Source organism: Ochotona curzoniae, unplaced genomic scaffold (genome assembly GCF_017591425.1).
Source record: "Ochotona curzoniae isolate NIBS_2020 unplaced genomic scaffold, NIBS_Ocur_1.0 patch386, whole genome shotgun sequence".
NCBI lineage: Eukaryota > Metazoa > Chordata > Mammalia > Lagomorpha > Ochotonidae > Ochotona > Ochotona curzoniae.
The window spans coordinates 474,794-499,165 of NW_024466957.1; the positions used below are offsets into that span (position 1 = coordinate 474,794).

The 24,372-nt window shown below is 56.8% G+C and overlaps 1 protein-coding gene across 1 annotated transcript in view; it reads left to right on the top strand.

The window, feature by feature from the left end:
* The window catches only part of LOC121167536 (dehydrogenase/reductase SDR family member 7B-like), a 33,182-nt gene that overhangs the window by 2,238 nt on the left and 6,572 nt on the right, over nt 1-24,372 (top strand). The window contains exons 2-3 of the mRNA XM_040997006.1: nt 17,879-18,057; nt 21,926-22,035. Coding sequence (XP_040852940.1) covers nt 17,879-18,057; nt 21,926-22,035 — 289 coding nt within the window. The remainder of the gene's footprint in view (nt 1-17,878; nt 18,058-21,925; nt 22,036-24,372) is intronic.

Below are 24,372 nucleotides of genomic sequence, written 5' to 3' on the forward strand. Positions count from 1 at the left end.
ACAGGGCACTTTCTCCTGCCACCAGCCGCCCCATGAGGATTCGAGGTGCTGAGGCCACGATGGTCCTCAGGGCACAGCTGGATCTGGCTTGGCATTTGGTTGGGTGTCCCCTGGCAGTCACCTGGTCTTCCCCTGGACCGGTGGTGCAGAACAAGCCTGCTACCCCTTTCCCCTTTGCCTTCAACAGCCAGGGTTGGGCCGGACCAAAGCCAGGGACCTGGGTCTCCCGCTGGCTCTCCCATGTGGCTGGGCAGGGAGTCTTGAGCATTCATCTGCTGCCTTGTCGGGTGCAGTGGGAGACTGGGTTGGAAGGCGAGTGGCCTTCTGTGAGGACTAGGGCCATCGCCTGCTGCGCCTGTCATATGCGTTTTTGACTCGAGGTCTTTGCAGTTTCTGATGAGTCTGTCGGGATGTGGCCGCAGTCATAAGGAGCATCCCGTGCTGGAGACCCGGCGATGGCTGAGTAGGAGTGGGTTCCGGCGTCAGGTGGCTCCTGCTGCTGGTTGGGGTTGGAGGACAGAGGGAGGGAGGGTGGTGAGGTTGGAGGCGGGCCAAGCACTGACCGCCCGCACCTCCCAGGCCGTGCCAAGGGCCAGGGGTCATCGGGAACCCTGAGGACTGTGGGCAGACCGAGTGGTACGGCCAGGGCTGTGCAGGTCAGGAGCAGTGTGGCCCTTGGGTGCTGGAGAAGGGGGCTGGCTCGGGCTGAGCAGGGAGGCAGCCCTGCAGGGAGCCCAGGATCCTGTTTGGAGTGTGACTTCTCTGAGGTGAGCCACGCAGAGGTGCCCCAGAAGCAGCCGTGGGCAGAGGTCCCGCAAAAGCGGCTGTGGGCAGAGGTGCCCCAGAGGTGGCCGTGGGCAGAGATACCCCAGAGGCAGCCGTGGGCAGGGCTTGGAGCCCAGGTAACCCAGGTGACAGCAAGGGACCTCATTCCTGCTCTCTCCCGGGGTCCACGTTTTTCCCCATGCAAGTAGGGAAACAAGTAGCAGCATGGACTGTTCCCTCACATCCGTGTCGGGGAAGCACAGTGAAGGCTGCTTCCTGCCAGCCTAGAAAACACTGCTGCCAAATGTGGAGAAGAAAGAGAGTGGCTGAGCTGCAGGATGGCTAGCAGGTGCAGCCCATCACTTCCACAGTCTCTAGATGGCGCTGCTGTCTTGAGGTAGCGGGCTTCCTTGTGGGTCAGTGCCAAGGCAAAGTAGGCTAAGCCTCTGATTGCAGCATTGGTTTCCAACATGGATACTAGCTCAAGTCCCAGCTGCTCCCCTTCCCATCCAGCTCCCTGCCTGTGGCCTGGGAAAGCAGCAGAGGACGGTTCAAAGCCTTGGGACCCTGCACCCCCATGGGAGACCTGGAGGAAGCTCCTAGGTTTGGCTTGAAGCAAGCTCAGATCCAGCTGCTGCAGCCATCTGGGGAGTGAACCATCAGGTGGAAGATATCTCTCTCCCTCTCTCTCTGTAACTCTGCCTTTCAAATGAAAGTAAATCTTTTTTTTTCTTTTTTTAAGAAAAGGTTTCATTTTTGGTAACAGGAAAAATTAAACTTTTAAATTTTTGTACACTTCTGGTGCTGTTGGAGCAACATCCAAAGTTGGACAGTATGAGAATTATTTTAGAAATAGTTTTTTATTATTATTATTATGTTTTAAAAAAATTACATGTGTGCTTATTTGAAAGCGCTTCCATCGTCTGGTTTACTTTCCAGATGCCTCCGACAGCTGGGGCTGGGTCAGGTCAAAGCCATCCAGGCCCCCCTGGGTGCAGGGACCATGCACTTGAGTCAGCCTCTGCCTCCCTGTGGCATTAGCAAGAAGCTTGGTTAGGAGCGCGGGGTGGCTGGGGCTCGAACCAGGCACTCTGTTGTGGAGTGTGGATGTCCCAAGCTGCAGTTTAACCCGCTGTGCCGCAGTCCCTGTCCCTAGTGAGAGACTGGCTGGTTATGGTGAGGATTGAGGATGCCCCGAGCGGTCGGGTCTAGCCCATCGTTTGTTGTCTGTCGTTTTTGTTTGTTTTGTTTTGTTTTTTCCTTAAAGATTATTTATCGAAAGGCAGAGTGCAAAGAGAGAGTTCGCTCCCCAGATGGTCGCCAACAGCCGAGGCTGGGCCGGCCTGGAGCTGGGAGCCCAGACATCCATTCAGGTCTCCCATGGGGTGCTGCTTTTCCGGGTGCAGTTGCAGGAGGCCGGATCCAGAGGGCCAGCGCCAGGACTCAAACTGGCATTGTGAAATGAGGCGCTGGCGTCTCCAGCAGCAGCGTAAAGTGCTGTGCCACATTGCCTGCTCCAGTAATTTCTTTAAAAAAAATTTCCAGGGCCCGGCGCGGTGGCGCAAGTGGTTAAGTCCTCGCCTTGCAACCCCGGGATCCCATATGGGCGCCGGTTCTAATCCCGGCAGCCCCGCTTCCCTTCCAGCTCCCTGCTTGTGGCCTGGGAAAGCAGTGGAGGACGGCCCAAAGCTTTGGGAACCTGCACCCGTGCGGGAGACCCGGAAGAGGCTCCTGGCTTCGGATCGGCATAGTATCGGCCCGTTGCGCTCACTTGGGGAGTGAATCATCGGACGGAAGATCTTCCTCTCTCTCTCTCCTCTCTCTGTACATCCGCCTTTCCAATGAAAAAATAATAAAAAAAAAAAAAAAAATTTCCAAGAGAAATGTTAGCAGTAGCTTAAGTATTTTGGGTTCCCATGCAAACTTCTGCTCCCTGGTGGTTAACCCTGCGGGGCCCACCGCCTGGCAGTAAGTCATTCATGCCATCTCTCACTGCCCGCCCCCTCAGTCCTCCCCCTGGGTCCTGGTTTCTGTAGATGATCCTAGCACTGCGAGTTCGTGAGGCAGTGGAGCACCATGTACACTGAGGTAGGGGCTCCTTGGCACCCCTGCAGCGGGGCAGGGCCTGTGGTCCCTCCTGTTGTCCCTGTGCAGCCTGAGCGGTCAGTGGAAGGTCTGAGGGCAGGGCACTGGGTGTTGGCCGGGGAGTCTTTGAGCTCTCCGGCGGCCCAGCTGCTGGCAGTAGGGTCATGCTTGCTCTGGGAGCCCGCAGCTTGAAAAGGGAGGAGTCTTGGGGTGGTCCAGCGAGATGCCATCTTAGGACCCTGTGGCGCAGTTCTCAGAGCGTGTGTGCTGTGTGGTTCTCCGTGAGTGTGGTGCGGGAGTCAGGTGGGCAGGGTGTTTGTGAAACTGCAACCGCGGCGGCTCTTTCTCCCCCAGGGCCCTGGTACAGCCCTTCCTGTGTGAGGCTGCAGCTGGGGGGTTGTGGTTGTCGTCGTTCCAGTTGGTTCTCTTTTCATCTGGTCCCTGCTCGGCCTGTGGCTTCAGCCTGAGTCCGGGCTGGGAGCTTGCCGAGGCCCAGCTCTGTGAGTCCAGGCCCTCTTCCTCCTTGCTGAGCAGATGCAAACAGCTCGCGCTCCTGCCTCGCAGGGTTGCTCTGAGCATGGGGTGACATCACGGGGCAGAGGGCCTGGCCCGGTGTCGGGGACTTAGCAAGTACTAAAAAAAGGTAGCGATTGTCAGGAATATTTTCCTTCCTTCCATAACCATACATGGTAACGACTACAGCTTAGCTTCTGAAGGATGGTTTGGACATTGTGTCAGGTTCTGTTTTGCTCAATTAAAGTTGTCCTGCATATGAGAACGAATTCACGGAAGAGGCAAAAAGACCAATTAAGTTAGAAATAAAGCAAAGCCCTTGTGCTCTGGAGAGTTGACATACAGTGGGTCGGGCAAAAAGGCTCGTCACCTGGGGCTGCACGGTGCCCTGTAAATTAAAGCAGACCTCCCAAGGAGCATACGCCCTGCCTGCTGTCAGGTGCCAGGCTGCACGCTGCACGCACCTCGGGGGCCACCCCGCAGCTCTCGCCAGATGGGGTGCTGCGGTCCAGCTGGCCGCTGGCTCTGGCTCCTTCCCAACATGGTTTCTGTTCCTTCAGCAGCCACCCAGCAAACGCTCGTTAGCACCCACCAGGGGCCCTGAGCAGGAGAGGGGGTCCAGCAGCCCTTCTGGCCGCCAGGCAGCTTGTAATCTCATGTTCCAGGGACGCTGCAGGCACACACACTCCAGGGCTTCCTGTGAGGCCGGAGACTGGGAGGGTGCCAGCAGACCCCTTCAGCGTGAGCCGCGCGAGGTGCCTGGGACTGCCTTGCTGACACAGTGAAGGGCGTTTGGCCAGCGGTGCTGGGCAGCTGGGAGGTCCAGGTACACCGACACACTGGGCTTCCATGTACGTATCTGCAGCAGCAGAGGGTTTGCTAACAAACACCGGGCCGTGTTAGCACTTGGGGTGCACACACGTGCTGCTGGGGTTTATGGAGCGCCTGAAGTTTCCCCAATTCCCGTTCTTACTGCACTATTTCACATGGTGACCTTCTGTAAAATTTGTTTAAAAAGAAAAGCAAAGTAAATCTTCAGAAGCTTTTTATTTGAAAGATACAATTGCAGGGGCCTAGAGAGGTAGCTTAGTGGCTGAAGTCCTCACTTTGCATGTGCCCGGATCCCATATGGGCACCAGTTTGTATCCCAGCGGCCCCACTTCCCATCCAGCTCCCTGCCTGTGGCCTGGGAAAGCAGTCAAGGACGGCCCAAAGCCTTGGGACCCTGCACCTGCAAGGAGACCCGGGAAAAGCTCCTGGCTTCTGGCTTCAGATTGACTCAGCTCTGGCTGTTGCAGCAAATTGGAGACTCCTTTCTCTAAATCTGACTTCCCAATAAAAAATAGATTAATTTTTAAAAAGAGAGAGAGAAAGAAAGAGTTATGGAGAGGAGAGACAGAAAAATCTTCTGTCCCCTGGTTCACTCCCTGGATGCCTGCAGTATCTGGAATGGAGCCAATCTGATGCCAGGAGCCTGGAGCCTCCTCCAGGTCTCCCCACGTGGGTGCAGGGTCCCAAGGCTTTGAGCCATTTTCTACTGCTTTCCCGGGATATAAGCTGGGAGCCCAATGGGAAGTGGAGCAGCCGGGCCACAAGCTGGCACCCATGTGTGGGGTGCTTGGATTAGCCACAGCACTGACGCCATTAAAAAGAAAAAAAAAGATACAAATGCGGTTTTCTCATTAAACATTAGTCAGGTTTCTTAGTTCCTTGCCTGTGGCAGGGTGCTGCAGTGTACAGCATCCCGGTGTATTGCCCACAGGGAACGAAGAGAGGTAAGCTCGTTTTAGCTGGCTCGTTGCTCACCTGTGACTTCCGGACACAATGAGCAAGATAGCTCACTGGTCCCCTCAGCCCTCCCGTCCCCTGCCACCCTCTGCCTGCGGCCTGCACCCATGGTGACGGCGGCCGTTCCGGACCTGGGCCGGCAGGCGGGGCATCTCCCCTGGTATGTCACCTGGCCAGGGACACTCGCCCAGCTGGCTGCCGGGTGTGGCTTCGGAACCAGGGTCTGCCCGGTTCTGAGGCTGCTTGCTGGTCCAGTCAGTGTTGGGGCTGAGCGTTTATGTCCCTCCTTTTGTTTTCTCTCTCTCAATAGAAAAATGACAACTCGCAGCTCCATCTTAGGCCAGTAAAGATGTGGCCTGAAGGGGACGTGTCTAGTGGCAGGAGCACTGGCTGCTAAGCAGTGGAAGTCGGATTCCTGCTGAGTGGGACGCCTGGCCGGGCGCTGGAAGGGGGATCTCCCAGAAGAGGTTGTATGCGGGGGATGTGCTTTTTTCCCCCTCTCGTTACCTTGAACATGAGGTTATTGCCGAGAGTCCCCTCCCTACAGTTTTTATTTAGCTTGCAGGTGTTCCGGAAGCTGTGACTTGCAGGTATTCCGGAAGCTGTGACTTGCAGCATTGGTGAAGAGGACATGCAGATAGGAGCTGGGAGAGGCACGGTTTCTTTCTAAAGATTCGCTTTTGCAAAAGGCAGAGCAATGGCTGGGGTGGTGTGGAGGGAAGGAGGGGAGCGAGGAGCGGTCTCCCACCCTCTAGGTCGCACCTTTAACCAGCACCTCCCTCATGGTCTCCAACATGGGTGGCAGGGTCCCAAGTGCTTGAGCCATTACCTGCTGCCTCCCAGGCACATTACCAAGAAACTGGGTTGGGAGCAGAGCAGCCAGGACGGGAACTGGTGCTCCAGGATGGTCTGCCGGCATCACAAACAGCGGCCTAACGTGCTCTGCCACAGCGGGCCCTGAGAGAGGGGTCATTTCTGTGCAGTTAGGGTTTTGTGTCTGTCATTGCCTTCCCGCAGTCACTAGTCACATGCAGTCCTTGGGACTTGCATCCGGGCACTGAGAGGCGGCGGCTGGACCTCCTCAGAGCCAAGTTAGAGCAGCTGAACCGACCAAGGGCTTCCACGAAGTGCTGTTCACGGATGCCATCGCACTTTGGATGAGAAGGGTGGGACCAGCAGTCCACCTGTGAGAGGAGGAGAGAAAAGAAAATCTAACGCAACCTGAACTGTGGCCAGTGGCTTTCTCAGGAAGCAGGCTTGGCAGCCAGCAAGTGCGAAGGGTGGCTCTGCTGTGCCCTGTGGCCCTCGCTGGGCAGGCAGCAGACCGTCCAGCAGGACGTCGGATGGGATTTATCCTGTGGGAGACCAGAGAGTGACCTGCGCAGTCCCCACCGGTCCCAGGTGATTGGAAGGTGGGGGGCAGGAGCAGAGACCTTGGAGCACGGGCCGTCCCCACATCCCCGACTGGCCTGACGGCTGTGTGCACCTGCAGTGTTGCGAGTTGACCAGGTAGAAGAGGGGAGTGCCCCCCATCAGCCGTGTTCAGGGCTTCTTAGGCAGTGGTCAGCCAGTCAGCTCAGAGTACTGGCACATGCTGCGAGTCATTCAGTCCACCAAGCTTACATCAGTGCACAATATCAATTATCTAGTCCATCTAGTGGTGTGAAACACAGACACCCAGTTTAAGCATCGTGCAGTCAGAGCTGCAGCCTGTCTAGTGGTGAACAGCTGAAGCAGGCAAGCAGGGCCGCGGACAGAACCAGTCTGCGGCGGTCAGCTTACTGCACAAGCTGTGAAAGTCCGATCTCATCCTGGAATGGGATCGGTCCTCGCGATAAGCACTCTCTCACTTAATATTCCTGGGACCTTCCAAGACATCAGGGTCTTTCCGAGAATCCAAGGTTATAGGCACGTCCCCGAAATGTTGTCCCATTTTCTATGGTCTGGGCTGTCCCACAGAGGAGCTGTGAGAGGCTCCCGGAGACCCCTGTATGTTGAGCACGCCTCCTGCACAGGGAGGACATGCGCAGTGGAGATGGAAGCGCCAAGCAGTGAGTGGTTGGCCACTAAGCTACAGAGATTAGAACGCCGCATGTAACAAAACAAGAACAATCAGCAAGAAGTGCTGTCAGAGGCACCCCCGCAGGCAGCAGTGAGGCGGCCCTTAGGCAATGGACAGGCGGGTCACTCAACATTAAAACAGTGACCGTACCAGTCTTCCGCTAGTCATGCCCGGTTTCCAGCTGCGAATTCTCCAGTGTCGAGTTAGCAGCGACAGATGGTGGAACGTGAGGAATGAGAGCAGTCTGCTTCAGACCCCGGAGGGACTGGCAGTCCCCAGAGGCTGCCCCGGGTGGGCCCTCAGAACAGCTGTTCCAGACCCCCGAGGAGCCGGACGAGAGTGTCCGCATGGGGCCCAAGGAGCTGTGACAACAGTGACCCTGCACACACACGCCAAGAGGACAGCCCGAAGGGACTCGGACACCGTACAGGGCTGCTTCCGAAAGCTCACGGACAGGGCAGTGGAAGAGTAAGGGTATTTTGTTATTGAAAATAAAAGAACTGGGGCCGGGCACCTTAGCCTAGTGGCTAAAGTCCTCACCTTGAATGCGCCAGGATCCCATACGGGTGCTGGTTCTAATCCCAGCAGCTCCACTTCCCATCCAGCTCCCTGTTTGTGGCCTGGGAAAGCAGTGGAGGACGGCCCAAAGCTTTGGGACCCTGCACCGGTGTGGGAGACCCTGAAGAGGTTCCTGGATCCTGGCTTCGGATCGGCGCAGAACCAGCTGTTGGCGGTCACCTGGGGAGTGAATCATCGGACAGAAGAACTTCCTCTCTGTCTCTCTTCCCCAGCAGGCAAGGACGCGAAGTCGAGCATTGGGGATGACTTGGGAGGTTGCAGCTTGGGCCTGGGTCTGCCGGGAAGCAGAGGCTGCAGTGCAGCTCGCCAGCTGGTCTATAGTTCGCAACAGGACTCAAGGTGGCCGGCACTGCAGCCGCCACCCTTACTGGGCGTGACAACGACTGGGATTTATTACCTGATTTTGCCACTCCGGGCATGCTTCTGTCACTTCTGGTTATGTTTGTTCCAGCCTCATTTGCATAAAGGTGAATACGAAAGAGAAACCACGGTGCCCAAAAGTGGAATGGTGGGGCCGATGCCGTGGCTCAAGTGGCCGATCCTCCCCTACATGCGCCGGGATCCCATATAGACGCCAGTTTGTGTCCCAGCTGCTCCACTTCCCGTCCAGCTCCCTACCGTGGCCTGGGAAAGCAGTGGCCCAAAGCCTCAGAACCCTGCACCTGTGTGGGAGACCCAGAAGAAGCTCCTGGCTCCTGGCTTCGGATCAGCTCAGCCCCAGCTGTTACAGTCATTTGGAAGTGAACTAGCAGATGGAAGCTGTTTCTCTCGGTCTCTCCTTCTCTCTGTATATCTGATCTGCCTTTCCAATAAAAATAAATACATTTTAAAAGAAAAAAAAAAGTGGAGCATACAGCAAGCAGCATGAGAGTGGTCGCCGCACTGGGAGCAAAGGAACCGCAGCCTTGATCTGGAAGGTGTTTCCCTCGCCTGGGTCAGCAGCCGTGCGGGCTGACTTTGCGGCTTAGTGGCAGCTTTGAAAAAATGGTCCTTAATGCCATTAGTACAGCGACGAGGACGGTAATGCGTGCTAAAGATTTTCTTCAAATTTGGAATTTTTTTCCCCCCTTTTCATGTCTACCCTGGAGTTGGCAAAATAGGATTTTCTTTTTTAAGCCTGAGAAAGCCCTTTGAGAGAAACAATGGGAGGAAGTTTCCAAGGGACAGTGGGAAGGTGCTAGCAGCGGATGAAATAAATAGATGACTTGCCGTGGCCTGTCCCGAGGCGACATGGCCGTGAACAGCAGTGATAGGTTGTTGGCCAGGCTATTTTTAGGTGAAAGGACAGCTGTTGGCCCTGGTACAGTCTCTCAGGTTACCGCGCTCTGCCCGTCAGTCAGTCTTGCCACCCTGTGGCTTGCCTGGGCTCTTGGCTTGCAGGGTGGGGCCCTGGCAAGCTTTGAGTAGACTGCTTGTTTAAAAAAAAAACTCTCAGAAGTCACTTCAGGGTATAAGGCATTTCCTAGTTACAGCTTTCTTTTCTTTTTTGAAGACTTATTTATATTTATTAGAAAGGCAGATCTACAGAGAGAAGGAGAGACAAAGATCTTCCATCCACTGGTTTACTCCTCAAATGGTCACAAGAGCCGGAGCTGAGCTGATCCAGAGCCAGGAGTTTCTCCAGGTCTCCCACGCGGGCGCAGGGTCCCAAGGCTTTGGGCCATCCTCAGCTGCTTTCCCAAGCCACAAGCAGGGAGTTGGGTGGGAAAGTGGAGCAGCCAGGACACGAACCAGCACCTACAGGAGATCTTGGCACTGGAAAGCAGAGGATTAGCTGGTTGAGCTATCGCACAAATCCTCCCCATCCTCCCCATCCCCGGCCCTGCCCCAGGTTAAATTTCGTAATAACGTTTTTCAGTTCTAAAAATGACTCCGAACCCTGGGTGGGCAAGAGCTGGTTTGTCAGAGAGAGCCAGGCTGGATGCCAGGCTGGGTGGGATTCTGCATCTGACTGCACCCCTTGGCTGCCTGCCACGGAACACGTCACATCGAACCCTCTGTGGGTGACGTGCGTTCTTCGTGTTTATGTCTCTGCGAGTCGGAGGTTCCCGGCTGGAGTGGGCCCAGGGGCTGCCTGCAAACTGCTTCCACCCCGTCCGCACGGGAAGAATGCTCTCTGAAACGGAGGCTTTGAAAGGAGTTAGTGTTTCATCCTTCTTGAGCACCTTGGGTGCTCCAAATACAGGTCTAAATGAAATTCGCGGAAGGAGTGGCCTTGGGACAGTCAGGACCCGTGGCCGTCGATCCCCAGGCGTGAGTCAGTTCTGAGCTTTGGCCTTAGATCTTTGACCACTCTACTGTATTTTAGTGAGCCAAGTTCACTTACAAAAATAATAGTACATCATCTGGAGCTGCTGCTGTGGCATAGCCAGCTAAAGTTTCGCCATCCCCTCTGGGTGCCAGTTCGAGCCCGCAGCTGCTCCACTCCGATCCAGCTCCCTGCTGATGTGCTGGGAGCAGCAGCAGAGGCTCCAAGTGCTTGGACCCTTCCACTTGAGAGACAGGTGCAGGTGGAGTTCCCGGCTCTGGCCATTGTGGCCGTTTGGGAGGTAAACCAGTGAATGGAAGATCTCCATCTCTGCCTGCCTGTCTGTAGGTCCCAGCTCTGCTGGCTGTGAGATGTTCCTGAGGAGGTCCCTGCTATGAGGAAATTCCCAGGGGACCCTACAGGCTGTGTTAGTGGAGGGGAAGCTCATCTTTGCAGCCCTGCACGGCTGCTGTGTACCTGGGCACCTGTTTTCTGGAGGTTCGCAGCCCTGACATGGCAGGAGGCGTGGCCGCTGCTGACAGCCCAGTCCCCGAATGTCTGCCCTGCATGTGCCCACTCGGATCTTGCCTCCTGCCCATTACTGCATGGTCTCTGGGAAGTCAGAGCTTGGGCCAGGTGGCATGCCACAGTGCTCAGGGATGCCCTTGCTTGGTGCGAGCCTGTGAGTGCTGCCCTCAGCCCCGGGTACCTGGGAGCTGTGAGGTGCTGGGAGTGACGCCTGCACGCTGGCTCCTGGCAGTTGCACTGAGTCCCTTTTGTTGACAGTGCCGCGTGTTGGTGGCTGCTGCTGCTGTGTGTTGTATCTCAAGGCCTTCGCCTGAGATGTGGAGACACAAGCTCCAGCAGTCCTGGGGCAGGTGTGTACTGCTGGCTGATCAGTCCCTTGAGTGGCTGTGCCTCTGAGCATCATCTCTGGACCAGGCCCTTCCTTCAGACAGCTCACTACTCTGTCTCACAGTGCTGGCTTCTTTCCTGTCACCATCATCCCCTGTCTGTGCTTGTTGGCAGTGCCCTCCCGGTGCCCCCGCTGTGAACTCTGTGGGATCAGACCTAACTCCCAGGACCCGAGGTGACCCACAGCTGTGGGTGCCCAGTTAGAGATGTGGTCCTTCACTCTGCTGCACATACTGTCACACGCAGGAGCCGAGGCTGGGGGAAGGGCTGGTGGGGATTATTGGGAGTCTGTCTTACTAGGCTACAGCTCCTGCTGTGAGCATGAGGGCCAGGTGTGGTGGGCAGGGTTAGCCGGGGCCACAGCATCTGTTGTTTGTGCATATGAGATGGGGCTGGGGATAGAACTGGGACCAGGCGACTGTAACCACCAGTGTGTGTGGGGGGGCTGATGTGGGTGACAGACTCAGCTGGGCCCCACGCTGGCTGGCACACACAGGAGTCAGGCTGAGGTCACCTGTGGTGAGGCTTCTCACTGAACTCAGAGCTCCAGTATGGAGAAAACCACAGGATCTGAGGTCTGATCGTGGAGTACATGTGTCAGAACTGGGTCTCCATGGTTGCTGAGGCCTGTGCCCAGATGCTCACAGTGGGCATGGCAACCAGTTCACTGAGGCCTGCAGAGGATGTCTAGCACCATGGAGGGCAGAACAGATTGGACAGCTCTCCTGGCCAAGCTTTCACAGTGAATAGCTGGTGAGTCGAGGCTCTAAGGTGAACTGCGTCAGCCAATGGACCTTGGATGGATTTCCTCAACCTTGGAGCAACAAAATCAACAACATCTCAAAACTGTCAACACCGCTTAAACAGTATCCTCAGAACACGCTCCACACTGGGGACCCTGGGATGACCGTAAGTGGCCGTCCCCCACCCCTGGTCCTGATGCTGTTGGGCTGCTGCAAGCGGCCCTCTCCCCTTCTCTTCCCGCTTTCCCCAGATGCAAGAAGAAAAAGGAGATTGGAGGCAGTTGTCTCATCCACTTTCCCCCATTCCTCGACCCTCCCCACCCTAATTGGTGGTCCACATGGGCATGCATCCCTCTCAACTATGTAAATATCATCAAACAAAATAAATGTATTCTTTTTTAAAAAGTGTGGCCCTTGTACAGTATACACTTAGCTTTTATTTATTTGTGTTTTTTAATAAGATTTATTTTATTTTCATTACGAAGTCAGATATACAGAGAGGAGGAGATATGGAAGACAGGAAGATCTTCCATCCGATGATTCACTCCCCAAGTGAGCTCAACGGCCAGTGCTGCGCTGATCCAGAGCCAGGAGCCAGGAACTTCTTCCAGGTCTCCCACACGGGTGCAGGGTCCCAAGGCTTTGGTCCATCTTCGACTGCTTTCCCAGGCCACAGCAGGGACCTGGATGTAGAGCTGCCAGGATTAGAACAAGCACCCCATATGGGATCCTGGCACATTCAAAGTGAGGACTTTAAGAGCCACTAGACCACGGCGCCGGGCCCAGATTTTATTTATTTGAAAGGCAGAAAGAAAAGAGGAGGAAGCAATGTTCATGCATTGATTTGTTTCCCTTCAGTGTTCACAGTAGCTTGGGCTGGGCCGGGTAGAAGCCAGGAGCACTGAACCTAATCCAGCTGTCCCGCATGGCCAGCAGGGACCCGAGTCCTTGAGTCACTCCCAGCTGGCAGCCAGGGTGGCCCTGCGTGGTGTGGCCTGTTCCTTGTGAAGAGTCCTCTGTGCTGTGGGCATGGCTGCAGCACTTACGACTTGAGCACACATGGCCACGCCAGCCCAGCGTTGGCATTTCCTCACGGGGTGGGCGTGACACCATCTTGAAGTTAATTACTGATCCACGGGGCGAGGGGCCTTGAAGTCGGCTCTCCCCTGGTGCCACTTTGGGGTTGCTTCTGCTCCACCCCCACAAGGACTTGTCAACTTTGCACCTGGGAACTGGACCTCATGAGTGTTTATAGCATCTTGCAGACACTAGGTTCACTTTAAAAAAAAAAAAAGGCAACAGGGGCCTACACAGTGGCATAATGGGTAAAGCCACTGCCTGGGGCACCAGCTTCCCATACAGGCACCAAATCAAGTCCCAGGTGCTCCGCTTCCATCCAGCTCTCCTCTTACGGCTTGGGAAAGCAGCGGATGATGGTCCAAGTGCTTGGGTTCTGTACCTGTGTGGGAGACCTGAAAGAAGTTCCCAACTTTGGACTGGCCCTGCTCCAGTTATTGCAAGCATTTGGGGAATTAACCAGTGGGTGAAAGATTTCTCTCTCTCTCTCTCTCTCTAACTGCAGCACACTAGAGCCAACACTGTTTCTCTGTCCCAGGGTCTTAGGAGCCATGTGGTTGCAGTGTGGGGCGTAACAGTGGCCAGCCTATGCAATTTGAGTTCTGTCTCGTGGCCACCCCAGTCCTGGGAGACAGCACAGGGTCTGGGTTGGCCTCTGGCAGCGCCCCTGTCACTCTGGCCTGCTTGCCGAGCAGCTGTGCTCAGCGACTTGGGGCAGGCAGAGCTGCCTGCAGCACGCTCCTCTTGCCAGCAGGGAACACCCCGGAGCCCAGCTCCAGCACTCCCAGCCAGCCTTCAGCTTCTACCAGCGCCAGCCTGCACTCCTTTATACTCAGGGCCCCATGGCTCACATCCCAGAATACACCCCACGGCCTGCCTGCCGACAGCTTATTCTGGCCTTGCAGGCAGGCAGGGCCTGCTGACCCGACGGTGTCCTCCGCTTTCTGGCCTCGGTCGCTGTGCCATGGGCACCCTGGCTGCTGCCTGAGGTAGGGTGTCGCTCTTTCTTTTCTGGCCAAAGGCAGTTGTAGTTGTCACTTCTGAGATGCTTGAAATTAAGAATAAATAAATAAATAAAAGCTAGGCTTTACCCCGATTTCACTTTCTGAAACTAGAAATTTTCAAGTGTGTTTTCAGACGTGGGCCAGTGGCATGGCCCATGGCCGTGTCCCCTTCTGTAAAGCAGCCGGTCAGCGCTGACGGTCAGTGAGGAAATGCAGGACTCAGGGGACATCCGTGGGAACCAGTCCCTCCCTGCCAGCGGGTTTAGGCCCAGCTCTCCAGCTGGCTCCCCTCTCTGCCCTTCGGCCTGTTGTCCTGTAACGTGGCCCCGGTCCTCCCAGGCCTGAGCCCTTCTGTCGAGCTCCAGACAGCCTGCAGGTTCCCCTGTGACTGGCGGATGCAGGCAGGCGTTCCCTGTCCCTGCGTGCTTTCTCAGTAGACTCCAGCAACCTGGGCTCAGGGGTGAGGCTTTTTTTTTTATATGCTTGGCTGAAGAAGGGAATCTTGGGAACAGATTTTGTTTGTGAAATGCAGTGCCATGCCCAAGTGCCCAAGCCCGAGGGGTGGGTCGAAGGCAGAAAGGCAGGCATTGCTGGCACAAGAACTGGCTTGCAGTGAGAAGCTGCCCAGGCCCGCAGGACACTCACGCTGCAGGGCCTCTCCTCCCTGAGCGCTCCTAGCCCAGGTCATGGCACTGTGCTCTGGAGAAACCTGCAGCTGGATGTGGCTCACTGGCACACGGGGCGCACGGCTGGTAGGCGCCATGTCCCGTTCACAGGGGCACTGAACAGACCATCCTTGCCTTCTGCAAGTTGGTCTGCAGGTGCTGGAAGTCAGGAACGGGTCCCTCGCTTGGCCATTTGGTGGAAAGTGCTTGGTTTGGGAACACATGCCATTTCTCTTGCACCTGGCCTTATGAGGCACTGTTTCCTGATCGGACGTGTGGCAGCTGGGACACAGTCCTCCTCTGCTCAGGACTCATCCTTTCTGTGAGAAGGCCCCAGCCACCACGGGGAGGCAGTGGGAACTGAGGGGTCCTGGCTGCCGAACAACACAAGCCCGTGTTGGCCCAGCTGCTGCTGGTAATCTGGCTGCCCCAGGGCTCATCGCTGTGACCTGGGGCCCCAGCAGCGAGGAATGCAAGTTGTAAAAGTCTGGAAAGAGTCAGGGTTGCCAGTCTGAGCAACTTGACCCGGTCAGGGAGGTTACGCTGATGTTGAACCTGATTCTCAACCAGCTCTACAGCATCTTGCACCACCGTGTTGGAATTGGCACCCGCTCGCAGCCTGCTCTGCCTCCCGGTGCTCCCACAGCTTGCAGACGGAACGCAGAAGTGTGCTCTCCTGGAAAGTGGCCCTGGGCCAGGGATGGAGCCCATCAACCCAGCGCCACGTTGGCCTCGGGCACAGCGCCCCCCATGGCCAGGAGACCTGGGCTGGCCTGCACTGCTGTGTCAGGCACTCGCAGAATCCCACGAGGGTACCAGACGGTGTGTAGCTCTCCTCTTTCCCAACTGACTGGCTGGCTGGCTTCAGTTCTAATTCAGGTGCATGAAAATGCCATGTGTGGCGGGGAGCTTTGCTGGTCCTCACACTGGGGCCCTTCCATGGGAAGCGGGCTGGATGGGGGACTTGCCCGGGCAGCCTGTACTCATATTGCTCCCTCCCTGGGTGTGCGCTCTCCCTGGAGCCCCCGTCTTCGCATGCAGCTAGCAAGATCGTGACTGGCTCGGTTTGTTAGGTTAGATGAAAGGGCTCGTGAAGACAGGAATCTGCAGTGAACTCGGTGTTCGCTGAGTATCCCTGCGTTTGGGGAGAATCAGCGTCTACCAACCAGGGGACAGCTTTGGCTGTGCAGTGGCTGTGAGCCCGCTGCGGGGGGCAGGTGCAGCTGTGTGCACATGCGTGCCACACCTAGACGGGGCCACTCCCACCTGCCCTGACGGATGACGAATTCCACACTCTGTCCCAGGCTGCTGGTGGCTCAGCAGGCTGTCTCTGGAACCTCTGTGTGCTTGGTGCTTGGGTCCCATGGCCTTGCAGGGAGTTCTGGCTCCTGGCCCCAGGAGCTGAACAGCACCCCCAACTCCCCTTCCGCTCTCCCTCCCCCAGCTCCTTCCGAGCAGCAGCTGGGCCCTGGGCTGTTGTGGGCATAACAGGGTGGTCCCACTCTGAGACCTGCCTGGCACAAGGGTCTAGAATTGCAGTAAGGAAGAAAAAAAATAAGTTTCCCTAAAAGACTTTGCCCAGCCGAGCTGAATTCTGAGCTCCCAGTCCTAGTTCATCACGGGAAATTTTTCAGCTGTGCTGACCCCAAGGCCTGCGCGTGCTATGATTCCTGCTGGTTGCTGTACTCACCCCCAGCTGTTAGGTCTCCCGCCTCAGGAGGACCCCAGGGTGGCGCAGCACAATGCCCTCTCAGAGCCTTTTCTGAGGCCCTCCCTGGAGCCAGAGAGAGGCCCCACAGGCCCCAGCAGCTCCGTGTCGCCTGGGCACGCCTGGCCCGAGCATCCTGACGTGGGCAGGGATCGTGCCAGAAGCAACTGGGTAAAGGGCATGCCACTTGCAGTCCCACTTGGCATTCCTGGTTTGTCTAGTGTGGGCACAGCACGGTGTAGGAAAGCGAATGGCAGTTCATGGAAGACTGTCACCTTTACAGGCCCAAGAGCAATGCTGATTTTTTTATGGCGATGAAGAATTTAGTATTTGGGAAGGCAGGTGGAAGAACTGAATCCTGAACTCATTGTGCAGACAGTTCAGCCACACCCGACAGCATTACACACAGGGCAGGATGGCATGGGGAGCTAAAGCTTAGGCCAGCACATGACCCCAAGTGTCTGAGGGTCCGTGAGCTGGATGCCCACCTGCTGCAATCCCCAGAGCTCCCGGCCACCCAGCACGCAGAGTGGTGGTCATCTTGACAAAGCAAGAAACCTGAGTTGAAGTGTGCAGAGTTGAGGAGACGGGGCGTTTAGAAGGTAGGCGAGGGCTTTGCGTGCCCTCCTGCTCCCCAGCTGTGAAGAGTTCAAAGCTTCAGTCCAGGGGTGGGCACTTGATGCTGGGGGGGACCCCATTTTGAAGTGAAGCACCTGGTTCAAGTCCCCATGGCTCCCTGCTGGCACAGAGCCCAGGAAAGCAGCAGGGATTCCTTCTGCCCACGTGGGGGACCTGGATTGAGCTCTGTGCTCCCGGCTTCGGCTTGAGGCAGCTCTGCCTGTGTGAGGGCATTCGTGGAGTGAACAAACAGTGTGTGTGTGTGTGTGTGTGTGTGTGTGTGTGTGTGTGTGTGTGTTCCCCTCTCTGTTTCTCTCCATCTGCCTTCCAGATAAAATGGACATAAATGAATGAGAACGGAGGCTCCAGGCACTGTTGCAGGGCGCCTGCACCCTCCCTCCTGGAGTGGAGTGCTGCGGTCCTGGGGTGGGGCAGGGAAACCTTCGGCCCCGTAGACTCTGACCCGCTTGTCAAGCCACCCGAGGCAGGGAGGGTGCTGCCCTAGCTCAGCTGCTCCTCAGGCACCAGAGCACGGGTGAGTGACCAGGGTGAGGGGGCTCGGGGCACACAAGGAAAGAGTGAGCATTTGTGGCAGAGGGATGCATTTCCGCCATTGCACACACACTCACTTGGCCGACCGAGTCCCCTGAGAATGCCCAGTGAGAGCGCCGTGTTGGGGGGAGAGGAGAGTGTGCATGCACATACATGTTGGCAGGCATGCGGCTTCAGGCAGCTGGCTCCTGTGGTGTCACAGCTGCGGCCCGGGGCTGCCCTGCCCAGAAGCCGTCCCCCCTCTGGTGTGGGCTTGCAGGCACGGAATTACTGCGGTTTCCTTTTTCCTTTGGCTTACTTTTTTTTTTTTTCTAAGTTTCAAAAATTGTTTGCGTAAGTTCCCCTAAGTTCAGGAGAATCAGGCGAGTCCTGAGCTGAGTGACAACCTCAGTGTGTCCTCTAGGGGGCCCTGTGGAGTGGCACCCAGCTGGCCAGGCCTCAGCGCCCTATGTGGTAGGACAGAGAGCCACGCTGCCCGTCTGCCCGTCCCAGGAGGCACCAGACCCCCAGGCCGTACCGCCTTGCCACCGCTTCATGTTGGTTTTGTTTCTTGCAGGAAGGGCCAGCTGAGGGCGAGGGCCATGGACTTCATCACCTCCACGGCCATCCTGCCGCTGCTGTTTGGCTGCGTCGGCATCTTCGGCCTCCTCCGCCTGCTGCAGTGGCTGCGAGCCAGGGCTTACCTGCGAGGTGCTGTGGTGGTGATTACGGGTGCCACCTCGGGGCTGGGGAGAGGTAGGTGCTGTGGTGGGGCACGGCCTGGCACGGCTGGCTGCGCAGGATGGGCTCAGGGAGGGTAGATGTGGCTCAGGGAAGCAGGTGGCTTGTGCCTGTCCATGTGTGGTCTGTGGGCGGAGGTGTGCTAGGATGCGGCCCTGACTCGGCCTCGGTGCGGGGGCAGAAGCAAGCTGTGACGGTGGCCAGTGGAGGCCGCGTGCCTGTCCAAGGGCAGTCTCAGCTCCTACTGCTTCTGCTTTTGTTTTTGTTTTTCGAAAGGATTTATTTATTTATTTGAGGGAGAGGGAAAGGCAAGAGAGATCTTCCACATAAACTTCCCAAATGGCAGTTACCAGTCAGTGCTGGACCAGGCTGGGGCCCGGAACTAGAACTCTGTCTGGGTCTCCCAGGTGGGGAGGCTGGGGCCCGAGTGCTTGGGGTCCTCAGCCCTCTGCCTTCCCAGGGGCGTTAGCAGGAAGCTGGATCAGAAGTGGAGCAGCGAGGACTCGAGCCAGCACTCTGCCACGGGGTCCTGGCACCACAAGGAGTGATTTGACACGCACCAACTCCTCTGGATACCTACCGCACTGGGGGTTGTTTGCTCAGATCATGAACAGTGGCTTTGGAAACTGTGTTACCTCCATGGATGCCAAGGGGAGCCTGTCCTTGCCTGGAAGCAGCCAGTGCCCCCTGCCTTGGCCTTCCGTGTGCCTTGTCCTCACCATGCTCTCCCTGGGGCCAGACCAGGGCGGCAGGGAGATCCGGGGCAAGGGACGCCTCAACGTGGTTCTCCATTCAGGTCCATCCTAACTCGTGAATGCCCTGCCCCCCAAGTCTCAGGGACTGTGGGCTGGGACCCAGGCCTGGAGTTGATCCGAGCCCCCGCCCACATCCTCTGCAGTGCAGAGGAGCGTAGGGGCGGGCAGACATGCCAGGCAGATGTGCTGCACAGGCCTGCTGTCCTGTCGCTGAGAATCCAGCCCACACCCCAGGACCCCAGAACTCACACTCCTGAAACCTCATCTAGCGGGACAGGTGGGGATGGCCAGGGGGTCGTCCTGGATGGAGCTAGAGATGGGAGCAGTGTGCAGCCAGTGGCTTCCAGGGCCCCAGGTTCCTGGCTTTGCACAGACCACGGGCATGAGTGCCACCTGTACTGCTAGCTGTGCAGACCCGATAGCCAGCTGCCCCCAGGCCTGCCACTCAGTCTTGTCCCTGACTGCACTCCACTCCTGTGTAGGACAGGCAGCAGCTGCTGCTTTGGGTCCCAGAGAGAAGCGTGCTGGCGACTGGTGGGGTGGGTGGAGCTCTCCTTACCTCCCCACTCCCAGGCCACCAGGAATGTGGAGGGAGGAGAAGCCCCTGTGTATTCACTCAGTCCTTGGGAAGCCCGTGGAAACACATGCTCTGCGCCCTTCCCCCGCCGCATGGCACCATGTCCAGCATCTGAGGTGCCATCTCAGAGAAGGTGACAGCAGCCTCTGAACTGCCAGCCACCTTAGGACAGGCACCAAGGTCATTGCCAGCCCCTGCCCTGTCAGCTCCACGGCAGCTGGGCCTGAGTGACAAGGGCCCTGACGGCTTCCTGTCCCCTCCCACTGTCTCCTGGGTGGTGGGCAAGAGCTCCAGGAGCCTGTCCTTGCCAACAATGGGACCATTGAGCGAAGGAACGGCCTGTTCCCCGCGCCTCCTTGGGCCTGCGTGGCCCTACATGGCCCTGCATGGCGCTGCATAGCCCCATTGATTTCTGAGCCCATGTTGGCGATCCAGCCTGAATAGATGGAGCTGCCTTCCTCCTCCCGGGACCTTCCTGCTTCCCCAAACCAGCATTTTCTAGAAGGGTAGATGGACGACTTCTAGTCGGCTGTCCCCACCTTTGCTGCTCCCTGAATGGCTTTGATTTCCTGCCACTTTGGCTTTGCCCAAAGTAGAGAGGGAGGCGACGTCCTCTAACACACTGCCCTAACTGTATGGTGCATCTGTACCCCGCGGGGTTGCTCACCGCAGTGAAAATGGGCCAAAGTTCTCAGGCTCTGACCGAACCAACCACACGAGAGTCAGGAATGCCGGCAGCTGGCTTGGATGGCGGCCTCTGCCCTCCACCACACCCCGAGACCCCCCTGCCACTCTGCTGAGGCAGCTCACTGATGGAGGCTGCCGCTCTGGCCACGCCACACCTCCCAGGGATGGGCAGCCACAGGCTGCAGCTCGCTCTGGGCCCTGGCCTTTGTCCTGTGTGCCAGAGAGCCGAGCAGCCAAACCTTCTGCAGAGAAGGTTCAGAGAGGGCGCCCCACTGCACCCCTCCAGCTCTGGGGAGGTGGGCAGGTCTGTGAGGGAAGGGCTGAGGCCAACACACACAGTGGGCCCCTCTGCGAGGGCTGTGACCACCCTCATTCTCCAACTGCTTACCCTGAGATGAAACGGCCCCGCAGGGCGGGCCTGTACCCCTCTAAGCCATAGCGCACACCACTGAGGTTCCATCTGGGCTCGTGTGGCTGCCCCAGTGGCTGTGCCATGGTCACTGGGGCCCGGGAGTGTTTGAAGGAGACAAGGCCTTAGGTGAGCATGGGCAGTGCCTCTCAGACCCCAGACAGGCGAGCTGTGGGTCACATCAGGCAGCTTTCAGAGGCTTATGAGAAGGCCGCAGAGTACCGGCCCCACACGGTCAGCCGAGGGAGCTGTGTTGTTCATCTGTTTCTTATATAAGAGGACAATGAAGGGCACAGAGCCGACCACGGTGGGAGCCCACTTGCCTGTGTGCGTCCCACTCTGTCCCTGTCCCTCACCTCTGGGCTCTAGCTCTTCAAACACTGCAGTGTAGTGGATAATGCTGCACCTGCAGTGCTGGGATCTCGGATGGGCGCAGGTTAGAGTCCCGGCTGCTCCACCTCCCATCCAGCTCCCTGCTAAGGGCCTGGGAAAGCAGTGGAAGATGGCCCTTGTGCTTGGGGCCCTTGCCACCCACGTGGGAGCCCAAAGTTCCCGGCTTGGGCTTGACCCAGCCTTAGCTACTGTGGCCACTGGATAGAAGATCTGTTTCTCACTCGCTCTCTGTAACTGGCTTTCCAATAAATAAATTTTTTAAAAAGAACTGAGTTCCCAGGTTACTGACCAAAGGCCTTCCCTGGGATTCGGGAAGCAGGCTGCCCGCCTGCCCGTGTCCTGGAGAAGGTGGCTCAAGGAAGCCCGGCCAGAGGCCACCAAGCCACCAGCTCTCTCTTCATTCTGGAGTTGAGTTCTCTTTTTGCTATGCCCCAGTGTGAGTTCAGTTATATCGCTTGAAGCCCGAATTGAGTGAGAACGAGCCCTGTCTGTCACATTGGGCTTGGCTTCTTGGAGCCTGGCCTGGCCCGGTCCCCATCGTCCTGGCGGCAGGAGGAGTCCTTTGCTGTGGCCGGCATTCACCTGTGAGCTCAGCCCCCAGCCCAACCAGGCTGTGAGACCCCCACTACTACCCGGTGTCATCACCCCTGGCCCTGGTGACTTCACACGCTTGACTGCAGGACTCTGGCCCCTGTCCCCCAGTCTGTGTGAGTGCCCCGAGCGCATCTGTGTTGCTGGGAGTTGAGCTGGCCAGGGCTGCAGCATGGGGTCCAGAGACCACAACATCCGGGTGGCTTTGCCGCATGACCTGGGGGAACATTGCTGATGCTTCGTGGGCAAATGGGACGCTGGCCACAGGGCTGCTTGTGGAATGTTCTGAGCACGGAGCTTACTTAGCCATTCTCCACGAGCTGCCTCTGTGCCTGGCTCCAGTGTGGATGTGGGCTCTACCGTGGGCTGACGGGCCGGAGCAGAGATGCTATGCTGTGCCACGTTGGGGAGGGCTGGCGGGTGGGCAGCTCAGGCCTGCCTTGGCCTCAGGATGCTTACCTCCTTCCTCAGAGTGTGCCAAAGTGTTCCACGCCTCGGGGGCTAAGCTCGTGCTCTGTGGCCGGAACGTGGAGGCCCTGGAGGAACTCGCCAGAGAGCTCATTGCCACTCCTGCCACCAAGGTGAGCCCCGGGGCCGCTGTGCTTGGGGGAGAAGGGTGGATTGGTCCCAGGGGGATCCCCACAACATGGCACATTGCACCCTCAGTGTTTGGGGTTAGCAGTGACCTTCCAAAACAGTCACAGATCTGAAGCCATTAAGTCAACTGTATAGCATGCGGTGTGTCAGCCATTTATTAACGCATAGCTCAGCGGTGTGAACCACTCTCCACATCCAACACTCCCCCAACATCCCCACCAAAGTGCTGCGCCCGTCAAACAGCCCCTGGAAGCCCTCTCGATGTCTCTCTGTTCCTGTGAGTGGAACCACTCCAGATCCCCACCATGGGGGGAAATCACCCCATGTCCGTGCATGACGGCTGCCTTTGGTGCCTCACATGCCATTGGCACGCTGTCCTCCTGCTGCAGCCTGTGCCAGGGTCAGCATCCTGTTGAAGGCTGAGCGATACTCCGCTGCGTGTGTGTGTGTGTGTGTGTGTGTGTGTGTGTGTGTGACAGGCTTACCTGTCCCTCTGCTGGTTTCCCACCCTTTGACTCTAGTGAGCGTTGGTACTCAGGGTCCTGCATCGCAGTGTTTGCTGTTCTGAGCCACCTTGCCAGGCAGTCTGGCCATCTCAGCCTTGGGAGGGAAGGTGGCTCTGCTGAGATGCTTGCCACAGTAGCAGCAGCAGCACCCCACCAGCAGGGCCCCTGGCTGGGGGGGCCTCACCTTCGTGATTCTCTTCATCCCGGTAGGAAGTGACGCTCCCCGTGGTCTCATGTCTGTTTCCCTGTCCCGAAGGGGCTGAGTGTGTGTGCTCATGCTTTCCCGGCATTTGTACGCCTTTACAGGAGCACCTCTGTTCTCTGCCCTAGCAGAAGCAGGCGGCTGGGAATTCTTGTTGGGTTTTGCTCATCAGGTCCGCCAGCCTCGGGTACCTTCTCCTAATCAGTAGACTGTCTTCTATATAAAAAGCTTTGTTTTTAATGAAATGCAGTTCATCTGCTTTTGTTGTGGTGGCAGTTCTTTAGGTTTGTTTGGTTTGTTCATGTTTTGGATGTCACATCTGTCAAGTTGTTACAGAGTCCATTGTCATGAAGATTTTTCTCCAGTGCTTTCTTCTATAACTTTTCTTAATATTTACTTATTTTTATTTGAAGGGCAGCTTTACAGAGAGAAGCTGCCCTGCATTCCCTAAATGACTACATTGCCCAAAGCTGAACCGATCCAAAGCCAGGGGCCAGAAGCTTCTTCCAGGCCTCCCACTGAAGTGCAAGAACCCAAGGGCTTGAGCCAGCCATCTTTGCTTTCCCAGGCCACAAGCAGGGAGCTTGTGGAAGTGGAGCAGCTGGGACTCCAACCAGCACCCATGTGGATGTAAGCAGGCGCTGCAGGTGAAGGATTAGCCTGTTGAGCGACCACACCCGTTGAGTTTTTATGAGGTCTATGAGGGGTTTTTTACTTGCAACTCTTAGATATGGTATTAGATAGAGCTTCAGCCTCATTGTTCAGAGTGTGAATCTTCTACTGTATTTATCTATTTTGAAGATTTTATTTTACTTATCTAAAAGAATTAGAGGCAGATGTTCCATCCACTGGTTCAATCCCCACGTGCCTTCAACGGCTAGAGCTAGGCCGGTGTGAAGCCGGGAGCTGCAGCCGGGTCTCCCGCGTGGGCGCCGGGGCCTGAGCACTTGGGCCATCCTCTGCTGCTTTCCCAGGGAGCATGACTTCAGGAGGAACAAACAGGTGCCCATACGCGTGCTGGGACTGCAGGCAGTGACTTGACTGGTGCCCGCCCTTGGGTGTCCACTTTGACCAACCCTGCTTGTTGAGGGCTCCCTACTGGACAGTTCTTGGCACCTTGCAGTGGCCCACACACTTGAGGCTCTTTGTTCTGTTACATTGATGTATTTGTCCGTGTCGGTGCTTTTCCGCTTTCATCACTGCGGGTTTCTAGTACTGGGGTCGAAGAGCGCTTTCAGGATTGTTTTAGCTATTCATGATCCACTGCTGTCCCATAGGAATTGGTTTTCACTATTTCTGAGAAAAAGAAAATATCATCAGGTGGTTTTGTTGTTGTTTTGTAGGAATTGCATTGAATGAGGGAGAAAAAGGCAGAGTGACAGTGAAATCTTCCAACCACTGGTTCAGTCCCCAACTGGCCACAGTGGGGACTTTGGCCGGAGCTAAACCGATCCAAAGCCAGGAGCCAGGAGCTCTTTCTGGGTCTCCCATGTTCCCAAGGCTTTGGGGCATCCTCCACTTGCAGAGAATTGCCTGTTGAGACACCACAGTAGCCCCCCATCCTTTCACTTTCAACCCACTTGTAATTTCGGGCCTAAAGTGAACTTCTTATA